General features: G+C 36.5%; 1 protein-coding gene across 1 annotated transcript; it reads left to right on the top strand.

The window, feature by feature from the left end:
- Positions 1-424: 424 nt before the first annotated feature.
- Positions 425-20,123, top strand: Hacd1 (3-hydroxyacyl-CoA dehydratase 1). The gene is made up of 7 exons (XM_026407745.2): positions 425-756; positions 10,755-10,872; positions 11,047-11,065; positions 11,143-11,231; positions 14,189-14,310; positions 18,519-18,697; positions 19,948-20,123. Exons 1-7 carry the CDS (start codon positions 500-502, stop codon positions 20,028-20,030), a joined length of 867 nt encoding a protein of 288 aa, XP_026263530.1. The 5' UTR covers positions 425-499; the 3' UTR covers positions 20,031-20,123.
- The last annotated feature ends 435 nt before the right edge of the window (positions 20,124-20,558 follow it).

Genomic DNA, 20,558 nt, shown 5'->3' with positions numbered 1-20,558 from the left:
TATCTCAACGACTCTGGTAGAATCCACCGAAGTGGGGGCAGTCTCATTGTAATAATTCACCTTCTACATGGCCATCTAGCCAGCAAAAATGAAACGGGGAGAAGGGGTGCTTCTTCCCCAGAAGACAACGAATCTTTGGCGGGAAGACCCCACTTTTGTACTCCACGGCTAGAAACTGCTTTACAAGTAAGTTTGCAGCAAGGTGCACATCACCAGGGCGCAGGACGTCTGGAGTCTCTCTAGGAAGACGCTTCCCCAGCTAGCAAGCCGATATATTCTCCAAGGAAGCGCAAACCACAGCGCCTCCTGCGAACAGTGACTAGGGGCTCGCGGACCAGAGGCCCCACTGCCCAGGCCCTGCGGACCGGCCCCCAGGCTGGCGCTCTCCCGAGAGGCGGGAGCGGGGACAGGGGCGGGGCGTCGGCGGCGGCCGGGGGCGCCCGCTCCTCCCCCTCGCGGACGGCCGAGCTGACGGCGCTGAGCCCCCTGCGCGCGGCACATGGGGCGCTTGACCGAGGCGGCGGCAGCGGGCAGCAGCGCTTCAGTGGCGTGCTCCGCCGAGCCCCCTCCCACTCCCCTGCCCCTCTTTTCCACGTCCCCCGGGAGCGCGGCCACCATGGCGTCCAGCGAGGAGGACGGCACCAACGGCGGTGCCTCAGAGGCCGGTGAGGAGAAGGAAACCACCGGCAGGAGAAGGCGCCTCAGCTTCCTGGCCACCGCCTGGCTCACCTTCTACAACATCGCCATGACCGCAGGGTACGTGAGCCCCGAAGGTCCTTCACCACCCACAGGCCCTCCTCGCTCTGCTGCCCCCCGACCTGCCGGGAGCAGGGTGCGGGGTGCGGACCGGGAAGGCGCGGCTCCGGCAGCGAGCGGCTCGGGCGCATGGGGTGCGCGCGGACCCGGCTGCGGGCTGGCGGCGGCGGTGGCGGCGCGGGGGTGGGCGCGGCGCCGGGGTCGCGGGCGGTGGCCATGGGGGAGGGGCGCGGGCGCCTGCACAGCCGCCGCCCGGGTTGAATGGAGGGAGCGGGGCGGGCGGGGGAGCCGGGCGCTGCTTGCTGGGCATTGCCTAATACGGTGCACGGCGCGTCGCAGCGGCCGCGGGGCGCGGGCCGGAGGTTAAGTATAGACCGGGGCAGGAATGCGGGGCCGACCCGCTGGGGAGGCGGCCGCGGCCGGGTCACCCGGTTTGCCGCCGCCTTGGGCTGCTGTGGTCCTGCCACCCCGGAGCCCCGAGCTGCCCTCACGGACTGCGAATCCGCTTTGAGGGCCGCCGGAGCAGAGCGTGCGTTTCCTGGTGCTGCAGATCCGAGGGCAGTTTTTCTTCACTGTTAATTTCGCCGTAACTTTTCATTAATTAATTAAATTGAAAGCATCGTATGTCTTAGAACCTCTTATGTGGAATAGTTTTTTTTTTTTTTTAAACCTTGTCTTATCAGAGCACGACACTTGTGTCCAGCATCTTAATGGCTCCACGTTCCATTGCTGATACCCTGTCCTTTTTATTTCTGGCTCCTATTATGACTTACAAGTGAGATTTACACAATAACTGTTCGCTCTTCAAAGAGCTGTGTTGATGACTTCTGTGTCAATTTGTTCCCAAAACCTGTGAGAAAATGCTTTTCAGTTGCAAAATTACATCGCCTTTTGAAAAGTGATTTTTCCTAGTGTCACACAAAGTATTATTAACCTATATAAATGTGAGGAGAGGTTTACTATTTTAAACTTTTTCCAGGGCTTATAGAAAAAAATGATTGATAAAGATTTAATAAACCTTTTAGTGCGGTATTATAAGCTTAGCCTATTATGCTGAACACCAAAAATAGTGTATAAATATATATTAATTGAGGGATTACCATGTACCAGGTACTGTGCTGGTGGTTTACATGTATTAACTGTTTCTAGTTCTCCACATCCTGCAAAGGCACATGATACTACATTTTATAGGTAGGAAACTGAGACTCAGGTCAAGATCACAAACAGCACCTAGAGTTGTCCTACTTCATCTTTGTGCTTTCCTAAGTTTTATAATTTTTTTAAAAAATATTTTTTTTAGTTGTAGAAGGACATAATACCTTTATTTTATTATTATTATTTTTTTTAATGTGGTGCTGAGGAACAGCCCAGTGCCTCACACATGATGGGCAAGTGCCCTACCACTGAGCTACAACCTCAGTTTTATAATCTTGACAGGAGACAAAACTAATATATTCAAAGCAAATGGAGAACAATTTAGTGCTCACCATGTGATGCTGCCTTGAAATGCAGTCAGGACTGAAAGATTTCTCTCTGTTCTTGGATAATTTCATTAATTTAATAAACATCTTTAGAACATGTGCCTTGTGTTAATTCATTCGCTGTCTCTTCCCTTTACGTCCATTCTCCACTTTGAAGGTCAGATTACCATTTCAGACATTGCATTTTAAAGCCTTCAGTGAGAAGAAATAAGAATAAATACGAATAAATAAAAACCAGCCTTTAGTGACTTTATACCTCCACTCTAAGGGATTTAGGCTGTCACTCAAGCCCAATTTCCCCTGCAGTCTTCTTACATTTGAAATCTCTATTATTCCTCAAAGCACCAAGCATTTTTGTGGTCCTTGCTATGTTTGCCCAGTTTCTTCTCTCTTTGCACGGTGCTCTCCTTATTTTGCCCATGTCTTCTAACCAAGTCAGCCTATTTGTAGTTTTCTAAGTCTTCTGCCTCTCCTGTGGCAGAATTAAATGCCTTCTTCTTTGTGTTCTAATACATCATTCCTGTCTTCCCTACCATCCTCTGCAAACCAGTGCTTAGTCTAAACTTACCTATTCTCTGCCTAAGAAGTTCTTAGTCCCTTGGCATTTTCATAAGGCCAGGGTAACCAAAGTGGAGTAATCCCTAAGAGACTTAGTGGAGACTTTCTATATGCATTGATATTTGAAGAATAGGATTTGCATTCATACACTGAAGGTAGACATTTCAAGTTAGATGAATTCTAGAAATAAGCATGAGTTGCAAGCCTGGTACCTTGTCTTAAATCTGAGGATCATGTTGGGGATTAGTGGTAAATGGGATTGGAGAAGTGGTGGTGTCAATATTGGTACAAAAATAAATCCACTTAATGAAGTAGTAGAGGATTAATGGAGGGTGGTTCTTTTTGTTCATTTAACATATTTCTCTTTCAGTGGAACTTTGGAGTGCTTATTCGTTTTTTGTAACAACTTTGAAAACAAAATAGTATTTAAGAAATGTAACAAATATTTATATAAATGTAAAAAAGAACTTGTCTAATTCTATAAGACTAGCATAAACTTTTTTTTTTTTCCTTATCACCTTTCATATGAGTGTCTAACTTCCAAATTACAAATCTCCCTACTAAGGGAAGCTTTACCTGGGCATCTTCATACAGATAGCAACCTACATGCTAATACTCCTCTCCCTTGCCTACTTTATTTTTCTCCATCCCATATATGAACCTGTAACTGTACCACATATTTTACTAATTTTTCATTGCTTATTGTTGTCCCCATTGGAGTATAAACTTAAGGCAATACTCAGTAAATATTTATTGAATGAATGAATGTATACATATTTTAAGGCATTGTTGTTACAATAGCTGCTCTATTGTGTATACTCCTGTTTGCACTTAACAAATGTTTCTATATAGTTTTTATAATTACATCTTTTCACGGTTATATAAGTATGTAGCATTAATGTACAGTGACAGATTAAATCATGTCCCTAATGGCATTTTGCTTTTATTTCTTTCCCTTTCCTACATTGGATTTCCTACATTCAACATTGTTATTGTTGAATGCTTTGGATAAGTTCCCAGGAGTGGAAACCGAGCTCTGAAGTATTTTCATAGTACTTGCTCATAATGGGGTCTTGACTAGGCAGATGAGCAATTCTCATATTCATTCTTTCTCTGTTTCCTTAAAAAAAAAGCAACAAAATATTTTTGAGACTATATGTGTAAATGCATTGGCCTTGGTCAAGTAGGGGACATAAGATAAATATTCTAGGCCTGTCCTTGAAGTGTAACCTGGAGCATTTATATATAAACAATGATTGCAACAAAAGGACAGACTGAGATAAGTGTTTGACAAAGGTGTCAGAGGACAGACCTAGGGAAGGAGAATCAGAGAGAATTTTGTGAAGGAGATCATAGCATTTAAACTGAGCTTTGAAGGATAAGTAGGACTTAATTGGCGTGAATGAGAAAACAACATGAATTAGGGTAGTGATGTGAAGTTGCTAGATATCCATTGAGGCAAAACCAAATAGGCCTGACATGTAGAATGGGAAGTGCTGATGGCCCAAGCTACCTAGCTTGGGCCACTTCTCAGGGCCTCAGATATTTTGCTGGTGTGTTTGAGTTTTAATCTGTCAGCAGTACTGGGCAGTGTCAATTAAATGATTTTTTTCACTGTTTTGTTAATTGGGTTACCTTGGACAAGTTAACGTCTCTGATCCTTAGTTTTTTCATCTGTAAAATTGGAATGAAACAACTACTTTGTAAAATTGTTACAAAGAATAAAGAGAATAGAATTGAGGTTCTTAGCAAGGTGCCTAATGCACAGGAACATAATATTTTAATGTTTAAAAATATTAATTCCTGACTCCCGTGTTTAAAATTGCACTTTTTGCAAAAAAGAAAACTATTTAAAATATTTCTATAGTGTACTTATTGTTACATAATACATATGCCTTTTAGATACCTTTTATTGCTGGGGAGGATAGATTATGTGGATTTACCCCAATTTGTTTATCTATTCATCTGTTGATGGACATTTGGGTTCTTTCCACTTTGGGGCAATCATAATTAAGGCTGTGAACATGCATGTATGAAGTCAGTATATGGACATATGCTTTTATTTTTCTTGGATAAATACCTGTAAGTGGAGTGACTGTGTCATGTAATAGTCACATGTTTAATTTCTTAAGCAACTGCAGAACTGTTTTCCGTGGGAGTTGTACCATTTTTACCTTCCTTTGGGCAATGAATAAGGCTTGCAGTTGCTGTACATCTTTGCCAGCATTTGGTATGGCCTGTCATGGTGACTTTAGACATCCAGTAAGTATATTGTCTCACTGTGGTTTTAGCTTTCATTTTCTTAGTGACTAATGATACTGCATATCTTTTTTATGTGCTTACTTGCTATTTGTATGTCTTCTTGGGTATTAGTATCTGTTTAACTATTTTGTCAGTATTTTTCTTTAGTGCATTGTTTGGTTTCCTCATGCTGATTTTTTTAAAGAGTTCTTCATATAGTCTAGATTTAGTTCCTTGCCAGACAGGTGATTTTCAAATATTTTCTCTGAGTTGTGACTTGACTTTCATTTACTTAGCTGTGCCTCTCAAACAGCAAGTGGTCTAAATCATAATTGAGTCCAGCTTATCAGACTTTTTTTTTTTGTCTGAACCTTTGGGCTGAACTTTTTATTGGCATGAGTGCCTGTGTGCTCTCAGTGGAAACACTCATATGTTGGCTGCAAAAGAAAGTACAGATTTAGTGTACTAAAGGCAGTTTAGGGGTATTAATGAACAATGTATGAAAGTAAAGATGTGTGAAAGTGAAGACTATTTTTCATACATTCCTCCAAAGGATTGCTTTAAAGGAGAAACATAGAAGTTATGACAAATTAGAATATCATATTTCAAAAACTCTTGAAATGATGGATCTAGGTAATGCACATCAGTAACTGCAAAAAAAAAAAAAAAGAGGAACATTAAGAAATTATGTGCTCCTTATAGAAGAACCAAAACAACCTTTGAAAGCCTTGCCAGAGGATCAAACATGAATCTGATCAAGATAACTACTTACCAATTTACAGGAAATACAGAGACAGAACATAATAAAATGACACGTGGGTATCCAGTTAGCAAAATCCAGGCTGAGGGTAACTCTTCAGGAACAACCACCCAGTGTTTTACAGATAAACTGCAAAAGAGATAGAGGGAAGGCAAGATGGAGAGGGGAAACTTATTGAAGGAGTCATGAGAGACTTAACCAATAATTACAGTATATGAATCCTGTTTCAGTCATGATTTTAAAAGATTATGAAACAATCAAAATTATAGCTTGTCTTAATATTTTATGACATTGATTTTTTTAACATCAGATATAGTGATATTATAGCTTTGCTTATTAAAATAATCATATCACTGCCGGGCATGAGTGGCACACGCTTATAACCCCAGTGGCTCAGGAGGCTGAGGCAGAAGGATTACAAGTTCAAAGCCAGCCTTAGCAATTGAGCAAGGCCCTAAGCAACTTAATGAGAACTTATCTCAATAAAATATAAAAAAAGCTGGGAATGTGGCTCAGTGGTTAAATGCCACTGGATTCAAAACCTGGTACCTCCCCATAAAATCATTTTAGAGATACATAATGAAACATTTATAAATCATTGGATATTGGATATCTGTTTCAAAATAATCAGGGAAGAGAAGGAAGTGGAGATTTGGATGAAACAGGATTTTCCATAAGATATTAACTGTTGAAGCTGGGTCATGGGCACATGGAGGGGTTTGTTATATCATTCTTTACCTTTCTCTATATGTTTGAAACTGCTTACAGAATGTTAGATTTTTTTCTTAAAGGAGATATAAGTATAGGTAACTAAGTTTTTCAGGGAACAGGTGGTCAGTCTCCAAGAAATCTCAGAAGAAAAAGAAGCCCTGGAAGATAGCTGGAAGAAAGACGTGCCCCTTCAATAGGCCTCCGAGGGTCATTGTAGCCACAGTGGCTTGAGAACAAGGCCTCTGTGTTGTGTAAGTTATGCCACATTTTTCTTGTGATAGCATTGTTCTGTTATCTTCACTTACTAATTTAATAGTTCCCCCAAACAAAAACTAAGTCCTATTTATCTCTAGTTCCCTAGCATCTAGCTCAGTGCCAGATTAGCAAGAAATGTTGAATCTGAAAGATGAATGAATAAATGAATGAATTTAGCAAGCAAGAAATCTTTATATTAAACTTTTTTTTTTTTTTTTCTTTTTGCCAGAGATTCTATTTTACCAAGGGCTGATTGATTGCCTCTATTTGGGTTCAGGTAATAAATAGCTGTGACATATTTACAAACAAAACAGAATAGAACATCCCAGAAAACAATTTCTAGTGTCAGAAATTCTAGTTACTTTTTAATTTTTTTGTTTTATTAAATGACTGAACTGATAGATGAAGGACGTCCAAAGTTAGTTAAATGTAGGATCCTTAGAAAAACTTTGTCATTTCTTTTGATGGGGGCATTTAGGATGTGAGTTCTAATTAGTTTAGAGTAGATCATGGCCTTATTTACTGAAAAAGAGAGAAGCAGTTAGAATAGATAGTTCCATGACTCTTTTGAACCCTGGAGTATATTCATTTATTTTGAACAGTGTAGCGATTGCTATGCTTATTGGTACAATACTGCCACCTATGGAACAACAGTAAAACTTTTCATTAGAATGCATGAGTTTTTTTTTTTTTTTTTTTTGCATAATGCTATTAAAAATTTGGAAAACTTGCCATTTAAATTAATTCTTCAATGAATTCTTTCACTTAGCATAATTCTTATGCTAAGTGAAGCAGTTGTATACTGGAAAAATTATATCAGATTAATTTTTAATTAATAATTATATCTCAGATTTATATTTTATAGACATCTGAGTTGAGTTTGCCTAAACAAGGACAAGGGTATGGGAAAATGTTTAAGTTTATTAAGCTCATTGAGCTTTTTGTTTTCTTATCAGAAGCATAGAGACTTGGGATTGTGGTTAATGAACTCCTAACATTTTCAGCCTGAAAGGTACCTAAAACATTCAAGTTAGCATTCTAGGATTAGCCCATCATTGAATTTGGTGTTGACATTCACATGAGAAGAATCCAAGAGTGGAATCCAGTGAAGCAGTTGTATAATGGAAAAAGAACAAGACTGGCAGTTTGGAGACCTCAGAGTTTCTAGTGAAGCCTTGTTGGTTAACTTAATCTAAGATTAGGGGTCAATAACTTAAATGTCTCTGGATGATGATTATCTCATCGGAAAGAGTGGTTTTCAAACTTTTTTTTGAAAGCAGAATACTATGAGTTAAAATATTTGAGCCTAGACCTCCCCATATAATTTTCATGATGTATCAGTCGTATGAATTAAAGTATGAATTACTATGATCAGCTCCTATCTAAGGATATAGTACATACTTAAGATCAGATCAATGCAACATAGTGTTTAAAAGCAGAGCCTCTGATGGTTTTAGACCCTGGTAGTTTTAGGTCCAAGCAGACTGATTTTGTGTTCTCAGCAGTAAAATAGGATAATACCTGATATGGTTATTATAGAATTAATTATGAATATGTAACAGTGTCTAGAACATAGAAAGCAATCTAAGATATGCTTATTATTATTATTGTTATCAATATTTCTGCATTTCAGATGTCTGATCATTTCATTTACTTCCTGTTGTATCTGATAAGAAAGTCATTGCTCTTACTTGGGTATATGCTAAGGAGGAATTCTAGGAGTGGGAGTGTCATCCCGCCATGTTCTTACTGTTCTTACTGTTCTGTTGAATTGTGTCTTCACTCCATTCAACCAGTAGTTTTTTGCAGGAAACTTTTAAGCTGTCTGTCCATGGTAGGAGGGTTGTTTAGTTAAAAACTTAAAACTGTGTAATTTCATAATTCATAAAACTGTTCAACTGGACGCTTTGAAGACTGATCTACAGGACTAGGCTAGCTCGTCATTTTCATGGGTGTATTATTCAGACTTTTAAAACAGGACAAATGAGGCAACTTTTTTTCAATTTCAGCATGCTTTAGTGTTTGTAAGGGAAACTCTGAAAAAACAAATTACTTCTCATTGGTTATTCAAGGAATAGCGAGAAGAAGTATGAGAAAGCTAATGGCCAGAGTGTGGCGTATATTTTAAGTACAGTTAATTCGTGGAACAGAATCTGTATTTAATATATGAAGGTAAGCTGAAAAGTGAGGGTTAATGTATTTTGGGAGGTTTCTTAAAAGTTTTTGAAGGTAGACCATGTCTGATCTTCTGTCTACCCTTTCTGTGGTATAGCATCTATTTTTATTCTGTGAAAATTATGTAAATAGTAACTGATGATTCTTATTCAAGATTTCTACTTATACCCGTATATATTACATAGTTGCATAAAATATGTATTTATACACACAAGTGCAGCTTTTGACAGATTTTTACCTCATGACACCGTCACATAATTTTATTAACTGCTATATGATAGTCTCATTTTTGGTACATAAAACTGTTTTCTGAATCCAGAAATACACTGGACAATGTCTTCTCTGGTTGGTCTCATGTGTTCTATTCCTGCCCTTGCAGAATCAATATAATAATGCCTTTTCTGCTTTTGTGTTCATTAAAGAAGAAATACAATTGATCAATAAATATATGAAAAAGTGTTCATCAACTCTAACAATTAGAGAAATGCAAATCAAAATTACTTTTTAAAAACATATATATATATATATATATATATATATATATCTTGTTGTTGTTGTTGACACAATGCCTTTATTTTATTTATATGTGGTGCTGAGGTGCGAACTCAGGGCCTCGCATGTGCTAGATGAGCATTCTACCGCTGAGCCCCAGCCCCTCAAAACTACTTTAAGATTTCATCTCACTCCAGTCATAATGGCAGCTATCAGCAATAAAAGCAACAATAAGTGTTGGCGAGGATATGGGGGGAAAAGGCACACTCATACATTGCTGACAGAACTGCAGATTGGTGCAACCACTCTGGAAAGCAGTATGGAGATTCCTTAGAAAAACTTAGAATGGAACCACCACTTGACCCAGCTATCCCACTTCTTTGTCTATACCCAAAGGACTTAAAAACAACATACTACAGTGATCCAGCCATATCAATGTTTATAGCAGCTCAACTTACAATAGCTAAACTATGGAACCAACTTAGGTGTCCTTTGGTAGGTGAATGGGTAAAGAGAATGTGGTGTAGATGCACAATGGAATATTATTCAGCCTTAAAGAAGAATGAAATGATGGCATTTGCCAGTGAATGGATGGAGCTAGAAACTGTCATGCTAAGCAAAATAAGCCAATCCCCCCAAACCAAAAGCTGAATGTTTTCTCTGATATGTAGATACTAATTCACAATAAGCGTAGGACATGGGGCTAGAGAAGAACAGAGTTACTTTGGATTAGGCAGAGGGGAATGAAGGAAGGGGAGGGGGTATGGAGGTAGAAAGATAACAGAATGAATTGGACATTATTACTCTATGTGCATAGATGATTATGTGACCAGTGTGATTCTACATCATGTGTAACCAGAAGAAAGTTATACTCCATTTATGTATGATATGTCAAAGTGCATTCTTCTGTCATGTATAATTAGAACAAATAAAAAATTGTGGTAAAATATGCATAACATTTACCATCTTACCTTTTTAAAATGTGCAGTTCAGTGGCATTAAGCATATTAACATTGTTATGCAGCCATTATCATTGTCTATGCCCCTAGCATATTTCACTTATTGTTGTTTCTTTATAGTTCATCCACATCATGGCATGTGTCATGGTTTCCTTCCTTTTTAAGGCTGAGTAATATTCCATTGTATGGATAGACCATGGCTTATTCATTCAGTGATGAATAATTAATCATTATTATTATTAATGAATAATAAATAATTGATGGACATTTGGGTTGCTTCTGCTTTATAACTGTTGTGGATAATGCTGCCCCGAACATTCAGTGGTATGAATTTAATAGAACTTTATAAAATACTTTTTTTTCTAGGTGGTTGGTTCTAGCTATTGCCATGGTACGTTTTTATATGGAAAAAGGAACACACAGAGGTTTATATAAAAGTATTCAGAAGACACTTAAATTTTTCCAGACATTTGCCTTGCTTGAGGTAAGTTTTCTATCATGCTATTTTTCTATCTTCCAATATTTTTTTGAAAATATTTTTGTTGATTAGTGTCAATCTTATTTTGCTACTTACCACTTACAGATTGGTTTAATACCAGTGTTGAAAGGGAGTTATTTTTATATTATTGACTTTTGATTTTTTTTTATTTGCTTACAGATAGTCCACTGTTTAATTGGTGAGTTTTTACTCTAATTTTATCTTTTCATTTTGAATTGTCTTTAGGGCAATAGTTGACTTGTTTTTCTCTTCAAGGAATTGTGCCTACTTCTGTGCTTGTGACTGGGGTCCAAGTGAGTTCAAGAATCTTTATGGTGTGGCTTATTACTCACAGTATAAAACCGGTAAGTAACATAAACATGCTGTGTTCTTGAGCCTGCAGTGAATAGATGTCTAAAATATTAACATTTGCATATTTCAGGAAGCAGAGTATTTAGGCAAAAAAGAATTGGATTTAAATTTAAGTATCATTCTATGTTGATTTTGTGCTGTGATAGACTGACTTTGAAAAATAAACAACCAAATTATTGACATTTTTACCCATAATATACTCTTCTCTGATGTTTATAGTGGCTTTTAAAATTAACATTCATCTTCTGTCAGATACCTAAGTGAAAATTTTCTATTGAAGTTTTTTTTTCTATTAAAGTGATTCTCTTTGATTATATAATTGAAGTTGTCAGTATAAACAGTTTATTTTTCCTCAGTTAGCATTAGTATTCTTGCACAGTCAAAAAGTAAATGTAGTGGGTCTGAACAAATGGAAAAGACTAAATTAAAAGTGAGGTTTTTAAAAAAAAATAATCAAAGGGTACAAAATCTCAGTTAAACAAGAGGAATAAGTTCAAGAGATCTGTTGTACAATATGGGAAATGTAGTTAATTAAAAGGTATTTCTAACAACAGTAGGTTTTCAGTGTTCTCACCACATATAAATGCCAAATATATGAAGGAGTACACTTGTTAATTAGCTTGCTTTAGCCATTCCATAACGTCTACGTATTTTAAAACACCATGTTTTACAGTGTAAATATATGCAATTTTTAAAAAAATCTATTTTTAGTTGTAGAGGGACACAGTATCTTTTAACTTTTATTTATCTTTATGTGGAGCTAAGGATCAAACCCAGTACCTCACACGTGCTAGGCTAGCGCTCTACCACTGAGCTACAGCCCCAGCCCAAATACGTGCCATTTTAACTTGTCAATTAAAGCATAATCTTTAAAAAGGTAGGGTCAAAACACTTAGAGAAAATATTATTTATGGAAGCATGAAAAGAGACAGACTTAATTACTGAGTCTAATTAGTGGCTTAAGTCTTTTTAGATAAAACAAATACCAGGCTGATGCTGTCAAGGCCCTGGGCTTTTTAAACCTACTACGGAAATATTTCCCTGCTCGACCCCTCTGACCTTCTTGACAGCCCTGGTAGCCGACTGTCTACTTGAGGACAGATCTCTGGCCTCCTTTCCATTCTGCAGATGCCTTTCTTGTCTCCTCTGTGCTTTGAGACTGACACCTAACCTCCTCTCCATTTCCTCTTAGCCTCCCTGGCCGCCTGTCTGCGTGGGGACAGATCTCTGACCTTACGCCCTTTTACTACTCCACACTTTTAGCCCTCTTGACTGGTGTCTTTCACTCCGCTTTCTGGATCCACCCAGTCCCTAACCACTGACCGCAGTACCTATAGCTGTGAGCATGGGCTGCAGGGAGAGGCAGGCAGCCTTTTCGTTGATTCTGATTGCTTCCCAATTTAAAAGCAGGAATACAACATTATTAGAGTAAAAGACAGCCTAGACTCTCTCTTCCAGGCCACAGAGGATCTGAAGAATGAGGGAGTAGAAAGACAAAGATAGGAAAGCCAACATGCACTAGAGAGAGAAGGAATTAAAGTGCTGCTGCTATGGAGTGGCAAGTTCCAAAGAGGAAAAAAAAAAAGGATCCTTCCTTTTATTTAGAGAATCTTCCCCTTAATATTACTTTTTCTTTTTGTCTCATAATAGTTTTCCATTGGCACCTATCAGCCACTTCTTAATTAATTCAACATTTATTGAACACATTTGGTACACTTAGCAGAGTTCTAATTTCTGGATTTACAAAAATAAATAAGGTAATACAAGCTGTCAAGGTACTGGCTATTGGGAAGTTGGGGGGGGAGGCGCAGTTCAACAAGCATTGACTCATGGAATAGGTACTAACTGCAGCTGTTCAATGCCTGACACTGTGGGATATGGCTGTTATAACACAAATATAGTTCCCATCTCAGGGAGCCCCAAATTAAGAGAGAAGCTAAGTAAGTGGTAACACAAACGCTTATTTAATTATATTAGTGTTAAGTGCTTTAAAATTAGCCAGAAGAAATTTTAATACAGATTGGCACGTGTTATATACAAACAAGATACTGTGAGCACAAGGAAGGTGAGCAAGTAACTGCTCAGGTGCGAGGAGAGACTTAGGAAAGTTTTCCAGAGGGTATAATCTTTTAGCTGATGAGGAAAGATTTTCTATGGGAAACATTCTAATCAGATGGAATAATGTGTAAAGACCCAAATATTCAGAGTATATTCTGGAAATTACCCAAAGTTTAGTGTTACCACAATGAGAAGCATATGGGAAGATTGTATGATTATAGATGAAGCTGGACAGGTTTCTGAGCTCAGATTGTAAGGGATCCTAGATATTATGCTTAAGGTTATAGGATTTATCCCTTTACCCCATTTAGCAACAGGGGAGCAGTGAAGCTTTTAAATCATTAAGATTTAGCTGATTTTTTTGTTTGTTTGCTTTGTTTTGTTTTTAAGAGAAAATTTTCATCCATGAGGAAAATAGAGGATAAACTATTTAGGAGATGGTTACAGTAGTCTGCATAAGAAATGATAAGGTGCTGAATTAACATAGTGGTAATCAGGACAAAGACCCGGGGGCAGATTACAGAGTTAGTATCATAGTAGAATATGTGTGATGTTATGATTGGATGACTAATAGAATATTGGAGAGTCCGATTGTTGCCATTCTGCTTTCAAGGAGATGATGGTTGAAGTTACTGGCTGGAGTGAAGGATGAGGGAGAAAAGTCAGTAAATAGTTGACCATTCCTGTGAGTAGGAAGTACTTAACTTCCATGTTAATAGCTAATTATACGGTGGTAACTGCCTTAAGTTTTCTGTGTTGCATTTGCCTACCCCCCCACCAAGTCCATTTTAATAATAAAAAACAATAAATAATCAAAATAATTAAGATGCATCTCATTTTTGAAAAGTAAGTTCAGGGTTGAACGACACTGGATTTCTCTGTACTTCTGCAGATCCAGAATGAGGAGAGTGTGGTGCTTTTTCTGGTGTCGTGGACGGTGACTGAGATCACTCGCTATTCCTTCTACACATTCAGTCTTCTCGACCACTTGCCATACTTCATTAAATGGGCCAGGTGGCGATGTCTTGCAGTTTAGCTTTTCACCATCCTGTGCATGCTTTTTGTGTGCTGAGCTAACACTGGAGAATTAAAATTTGTGTTGCAGCTCACGATGCCAGAATGCGGTTGTTCTAGTTATTAGCAGTGTTATAACTTGTATTCTAGAAGCTTAATTTAATGATCAGAGGTGAATCATGTTAATATGCATTTTGTGTGAAATTGAAACAAGATAAATCCTTAAGTAATCTCAGAACTAGTCATTTATTTTTCTTTGAGAGTATGATATGTACTTTTGGAATTACATTAAAGCTGTACTAAATATGTGGTATTTTATCTGATTGATTTAAATCATTTTAATATTCAATCTGACATCCACAATTTTTAATGTCTTATATAACAGTACCTGTTTTTTTTCTTTTGTTCTAAATAGTGGAGACAGATATTTACTTGAAATTTGTATTATTTAGAATGTGAACCAAAAGTTATATTTTAGGGGTTCCAAATATATCTATCCTAAACTAATAGTTCTAAAAACAAAGATATAGCTAATTATCTTTTAAAAGATGATTTTTTTTGGGGGGGGGCTACTTGGGGATTGAACCCAGGGTTGTTCTACCACTGAGCCACATCTCCATTCCTTTTTATATTTGAATCAAAGTCTCACTAAGTTACTAATACTGGCCTCAAAACTTGTGATACTCCTTCCTCAGCCTCCCAAGTCACTGGGATTACAGGTGTGTACCACCACACCCAGCTCCTGTTCTTTTTGAATTCTTTGGGCAACTAATATTTTACAAAGATATTTAGAAACAAAACTGCTCTTTGAAGAACAAGTCACAAACCAGTATAGATTTGTCCATTCCATTCTTTTTGTTGTGTGTATAGCAGCAATAACATAATAACAGCTGGTATATGCTGGCTGCACACCTGATGTGCAGCTATGAACCAAACACAACCAGAGGTGTCTTCTCATGAAGAAGACAAAAAGTTAAAAAACTAATAGGTTCGTGATAAGTCAGGAGGTGGTAAGTGCAAGATGTACTCCCATCTCTGAGTATGACAAGGGTAAAAATATTTTCATTTTTAAATTAATTTGTTGAACTAGAAAAGTAATGTTTTCATTGTAAAAAGCTCAGAAGTATGTAGAATAAACATGATCAGTTCCTGCCCAGCCCACATGCTGCCTTTAGAAGGAAAAACCAGAATCACCCAGACTTTCTTAGAAAAAAAATATGAAAACACAGGTGTTAGTTTTCAAAACGTAAGTAGGGTGATACTATACTTGGTTTTTGTTTATATCTTGGAGCCCTTTTTTTTTTTTAAATCAGTACAGGTAAATTTTGATCTCTTTCTTTAATATTCTAATGAACCAATTCTCATTCTAAGTGAACCAGTTCTCTAAACAATTTAGATTGTTTCCAGTCTTCTGATAGTATAAGTAATGCTTTGACGTCCTATATCCAATGCTATATTTCTGTTATTTAAAAAAAAAAACAACTGTGATATTTGTTAGTTTCAGACTGGTTTTAGATCCCCATAAGAGCCTAACACTTTTTCTTAATTGATTACTCTTTTTTTTAATAGCTCCTATATTACACATGTTCAAATATAATAAATTAGAATATATAAATTTAAAAAAAGGAAATAACTTTAAAATCCATCTATACAAGGATGACCACTGATCTGATCAAGGATTATGTTCTGTTATATTGTCTCTCAGACTTTTAAAAATATTATTTTTTAGACATTTGTGATTTATCACTTTACACATAATAAAATTCTTGAAGATTATATTTTTAGCTTAAATATATTGTCTGTCACAAGAAGGTTGCTCTACCATTTATAGATGTCTGGTTGATTTTATCAGTGTCCTACATAAAAATATATCCACTTTTAATGATTGAACCTTTTACAGGGTTGGCAGTTTTGAATGTAGTTGGACTTAGAATGCATATCAATACCATTTTGCATGATAGTCTTTGGGATCCCTGGTGTCTTTAAAAATATTAACTCATGGCATAGTCTCTTTTCATTGGCTGTATTTACGAAATTTGTTTGAAGAAGGTGACAATGAACCTTGTACATTTTCCTCAGGTCATGCACATTCATCTTTGATGGTTTGTCTCTGTGCCTTTTGCAATGCATTTGCATGTCTTGCTTTTCTAGAAAAGACAAAACTGCCGACGTGTGCCTAAATTTTCTGTTTAGAAAAGAATGTGTCAGTTGCCTTAATGTTAAAAAAGATGCAATGTAAAATCTTTCATCTTTGAAATGTATGTGCTATTATAATCCTTGTCATTTAATCACAACCATAATTACATTTCCTGTCCAAAAAAAAATCTTAAAAATCTCCACTGTCTGAATATATTTCAACCTCTTTCAGTAATCTAAAATAATAATAGTTCTTAAGTTCAAATGTGGAAGCTATTGTTCTCAAATAAAACTTCACTTTAAAAATTGCTTCCTATTTGGCCTATAGACATAATTTAAATGTATTTTGATTCTGCTTATGTGTCAAGGGTGTTCTTGGAAAACTTCACAGAATAGATGATTGTACAGTGGGTTATGTTTTCAAATTCCCTTCCATTTTAATTTCAAAAGTGCATTCCCTCTAAACTATTTGAGGTGACAATTGGGAATCTTCAGTGTTTAATATCTTTCTGAATGTGAATAGTTAATTCTCCTGTAAGTCTACCCTCAGAACTTAGTGACATGTAATTATTTTTTAAAGTACAAGTAGAGTCAGATAAGTTGTATTGGACATTTTCACTATCTTTAAGGCTTTAAAGAAATTTACTCTAGGAGTGATTTTTTTTTCTATTAAAAAACAGTGTTACCCAAAAAGTCATTTGAGAGCCACATAAAATAAAAAACAATCAGTTTGGTTTTTTTTTTCCTTGTGAAAAGAATATAAAATTTTCAGTTACATAATTTTGTTAACTTGAGATAGAAAAATATTGATTTAAATATTGCACAGATAACTACAAAAGACTGGTAAGAAAGCAGGGTTAAAACCAAGGAGAGGATAAATGGGTAGAGGAAAGGGAATCTTTTTTCTTTCACCATAAATTCATTTTGGCAAATAATTGTGTTGTTCTCTTGCATCTCGTATCCTCATATATTTGTGGTCCAGGGGAATCAGGTGATTTTTAAGTTGTCTCCACGCTCTTCAACCCATCAAATTTAACTTCTATAAATATTTCCAAATGCCAGCAGTGATTAAATAAGACACAGATTGACTTGATTTCTTTTTCCATCGACATTTTGACCTTACTTTTCGATGGTAACTGCTGTATAATGAATACTTTCTTTAGTGTGGAAGTGTCATTGTCTTGGAACCCCTAGGCTCTTCCTGTGTGAGACCAGGAGAAAACAGGGTGTTCCCCTCATAAACAAGGCCTGGCCCTCTCTGGGCTAGAGACCTTGCCAGGGGACAGATGAACTAGTGGTGATTTTGGAGTTTGAATAGAAATTTCCAGTTCTATTTTTAAGCAAAAGAACTGTGTATTTCTTTGAATAGTAATTTGTCTTCTTTTATTCTGAGAGCAGTTTGAGACAACACACTCCTTAGTAGTTAACTGATGCCTTATGTAGAATTATTAGTTCTATAGTAGTAATTAGTTTTCTAAATACCTTTTAAAGATAACTGCTGTGGACATTTTAAGGTTTAGATACACTAGGATCAAAACCAGCGGTTTTTAACCACTGAACATTTGATCACTAAATAACCAGCAAAAAAAAAAAGGGGGGGAGCAAAAAAGCAGTCCCTTATGATCCCATGCACCAAAGAAAACACCTTTACAATAATTAAAAGACTGGATAGTGAGCCACAGGGGAGCACACCTATTGTCCTAACAACCCAGTTGGTGGAGGCCAGCTGGGCCATTAAACACAGGAGTTTGAGACCAAGCAGGGCAACATAGCATGACCCTGTCTCAAAAAAAACCAAAATTTTAAATGTGTAAAACTATTTCAATAGAGTGAAGTAAGTTCGCTTCTTATTTTACTAAGAAGATCTAGCTATTTAGAATGAAAACTGCCATTAGAAAAAAAGGATGATAGTTAATGAGCAAATGATTAAAGCAGAAAAATGGACCTACTAATGTGAAGTTATTGTAGGAGAACCTCAATGTTTAAATGCATTCATTTTGAAAGTACCATATTATAAAATCCAATAATTATTCCAGGAAAATAATTCTCTGAGGTTTTTTTCCTTTCTCCAGGTATAATTTTTTTATCATCTTATACCCTGTTGGAGTTGCTGGTGAACTTCTTACAATATATGCTGCCCTGCCGTACGTGAAGAAAACGGGAATGTTTTCAATAAGACTTCCTAACAAATACAATGTCTCTTTTGACTACTATTATTTTCTTCTCATAACCATGGCCTCATATATACCACGTAAGTATATATTTATTAGTACTTGTGTTTAACACGTGCTATGCAGAATTTTAGAAAGGTGTCATAATAACCTAATGACTGCTCAAAATACATTAAAATTGCTCAGTACTATGTTTGTTTATAATTTAGAATAATTGAAGGGGGAATGACTTTTTAACTGGCTATGAAGAAAAAGGTAAGTAAATTAATACACCGTATTTGCTTTTTCAGAATCAGTTAAAAATAGATGTGCTTTGTACACTAAATTTTTCTAAAGAAAAATCATTTGAAAAGTATGCTGTTTGTAAACATTTGTAATGATGTACCTGAATCTAAACATTCTATTCAAGAAAATTTGAGATCATTTGTATCTGTTCATTAAGCATACTTGGAAAAATCATCTAGGAGTACTTTTTTAGTCTTATTTGTGTTGCTCTGTGTACTAGAAAACAGTAAATATTTCTTTAAATATTTTCAATAATTCAGCCTCTTTACTAGCCTCTCATTATGTTTCAGTAGTTGAAATAAATTGGTGAGACTTTAAACATCTTATTTAAATATTAATAAGATCTATTTTTAGATAAGATTTTGATAGTCACTAGCAGGAAATAGAAGAGAAAAAAATAAGGTTGTTATGTACCCTTTCTCAGTGAAATGATAGACTGATGTAAGTGCAGGGAGAGAGGAAAATTTCATCTATAGAATATCACTTAAAGGGTTGTGCATAAAACTTGGACAACACCTTGAGTTCTCCACCTTTGAAGTTTTTCCAAAATCAGAGGGTACTTAATGGTCAGAATGTTGTCTTCCAGCATTTCACCTGATTCTGTATCCGATTTTTCCATGCAAGCCAGTTCAGAAGGGCCGAGGAAAGTGTTCCTGCACTGTTACCCCCTTGCTTTCCCCAGTATCCAGTTAATGGTAATATGGCTTGAGCAGCAGCAGAGCCTGCATGACATTTCAAAGTGTTACTGAATTCTAAATTCAGACTTGGCCCTCCTGATCATTAAGAAGGTGTATTTCTCAAGATGTTTAAGTTTGCTAAACACAAAACAAACAAAAACATTCTTAAAAGTTTATTGCATTAAAATGTTTAGACCTGTAGTGCGTAGACCTCTGTTAGTACTTTTGCCTAGAGCTTCATAAATGTTAGGGGGTTAGCGATGATTTACAGCGTGCTTTATTCCAAACACTGCCACATTTAACAGGTTTCAGGCATAAACAATTTAAAGCAATAGCTTATCTTTCTTTGTTTTCTTTTTTCAATTAAGTGTTTCCACAACTCTATTTTCATATGTTACGTCAAAGAAGAAAGGTGCTTCATGGAGAGGTGATTGTAGAAAAGGATGATTAAATGATCCCTACAAACAAGGTGCTTTTCCAGAAAAACCAGGATTACTTGAGTCCAAGTTTTAATAACAAGAATAAAGAACTTCATGAAATATCATGGAATGTATTATTGTTTCTTAAAATATAACCTGAGACTAATGGTGTTTGCCAATATTTGTCTTCATATTGTGCCAAGTCTGTTGTTTTAGAAGAACTGTATAGTTATTATGAGCTCCTGGGTAGATGTTGATCATTTAGAAAATAACTGGGTGTATTACCTGGGGGCAGGGGGCTTTTACTTTACTTTTTTTTTTTTTTTGCAACTTATGCTCAATGCTTTTAAAATCAATCTCTGCAAATTAGTTTAATGATATGGCGTTAAGACACCTACAGTGACATTTGTGTGGTATTTATAAATGAAGGTAGATACAAAATTATAGTAACTTATTAAGAATATATTGGAACCCATAATCTATTTTTTCAAGTTATGAGTAAGGATTTGTGATTAATAACAATATTTTCAAGTGGGAACATCATTTACTATGGTAAGAAT

The sequence above is a fragment of the Urocitellus parryii genome, chromosome 9 (assembly GCF_045843805.1).
Source record: "Urocitellus parryii isolate mUroPar1 chromosome 9, mUroPar1.hap1, whole genome shotgun sequence".
In the NCBI taxonomy this organism is placed as follows: domain Eukaryota; kingdom Metazoa; phylum Chordata; class Mammalia; order Rodentia; family Sciuridae; genus Urocitellus; species Urocitellus parryii.
Note: the sequence above shows the minus strand (reverse complement) of the source record. Positions and strands in the feature narration are given on the sequence as shown.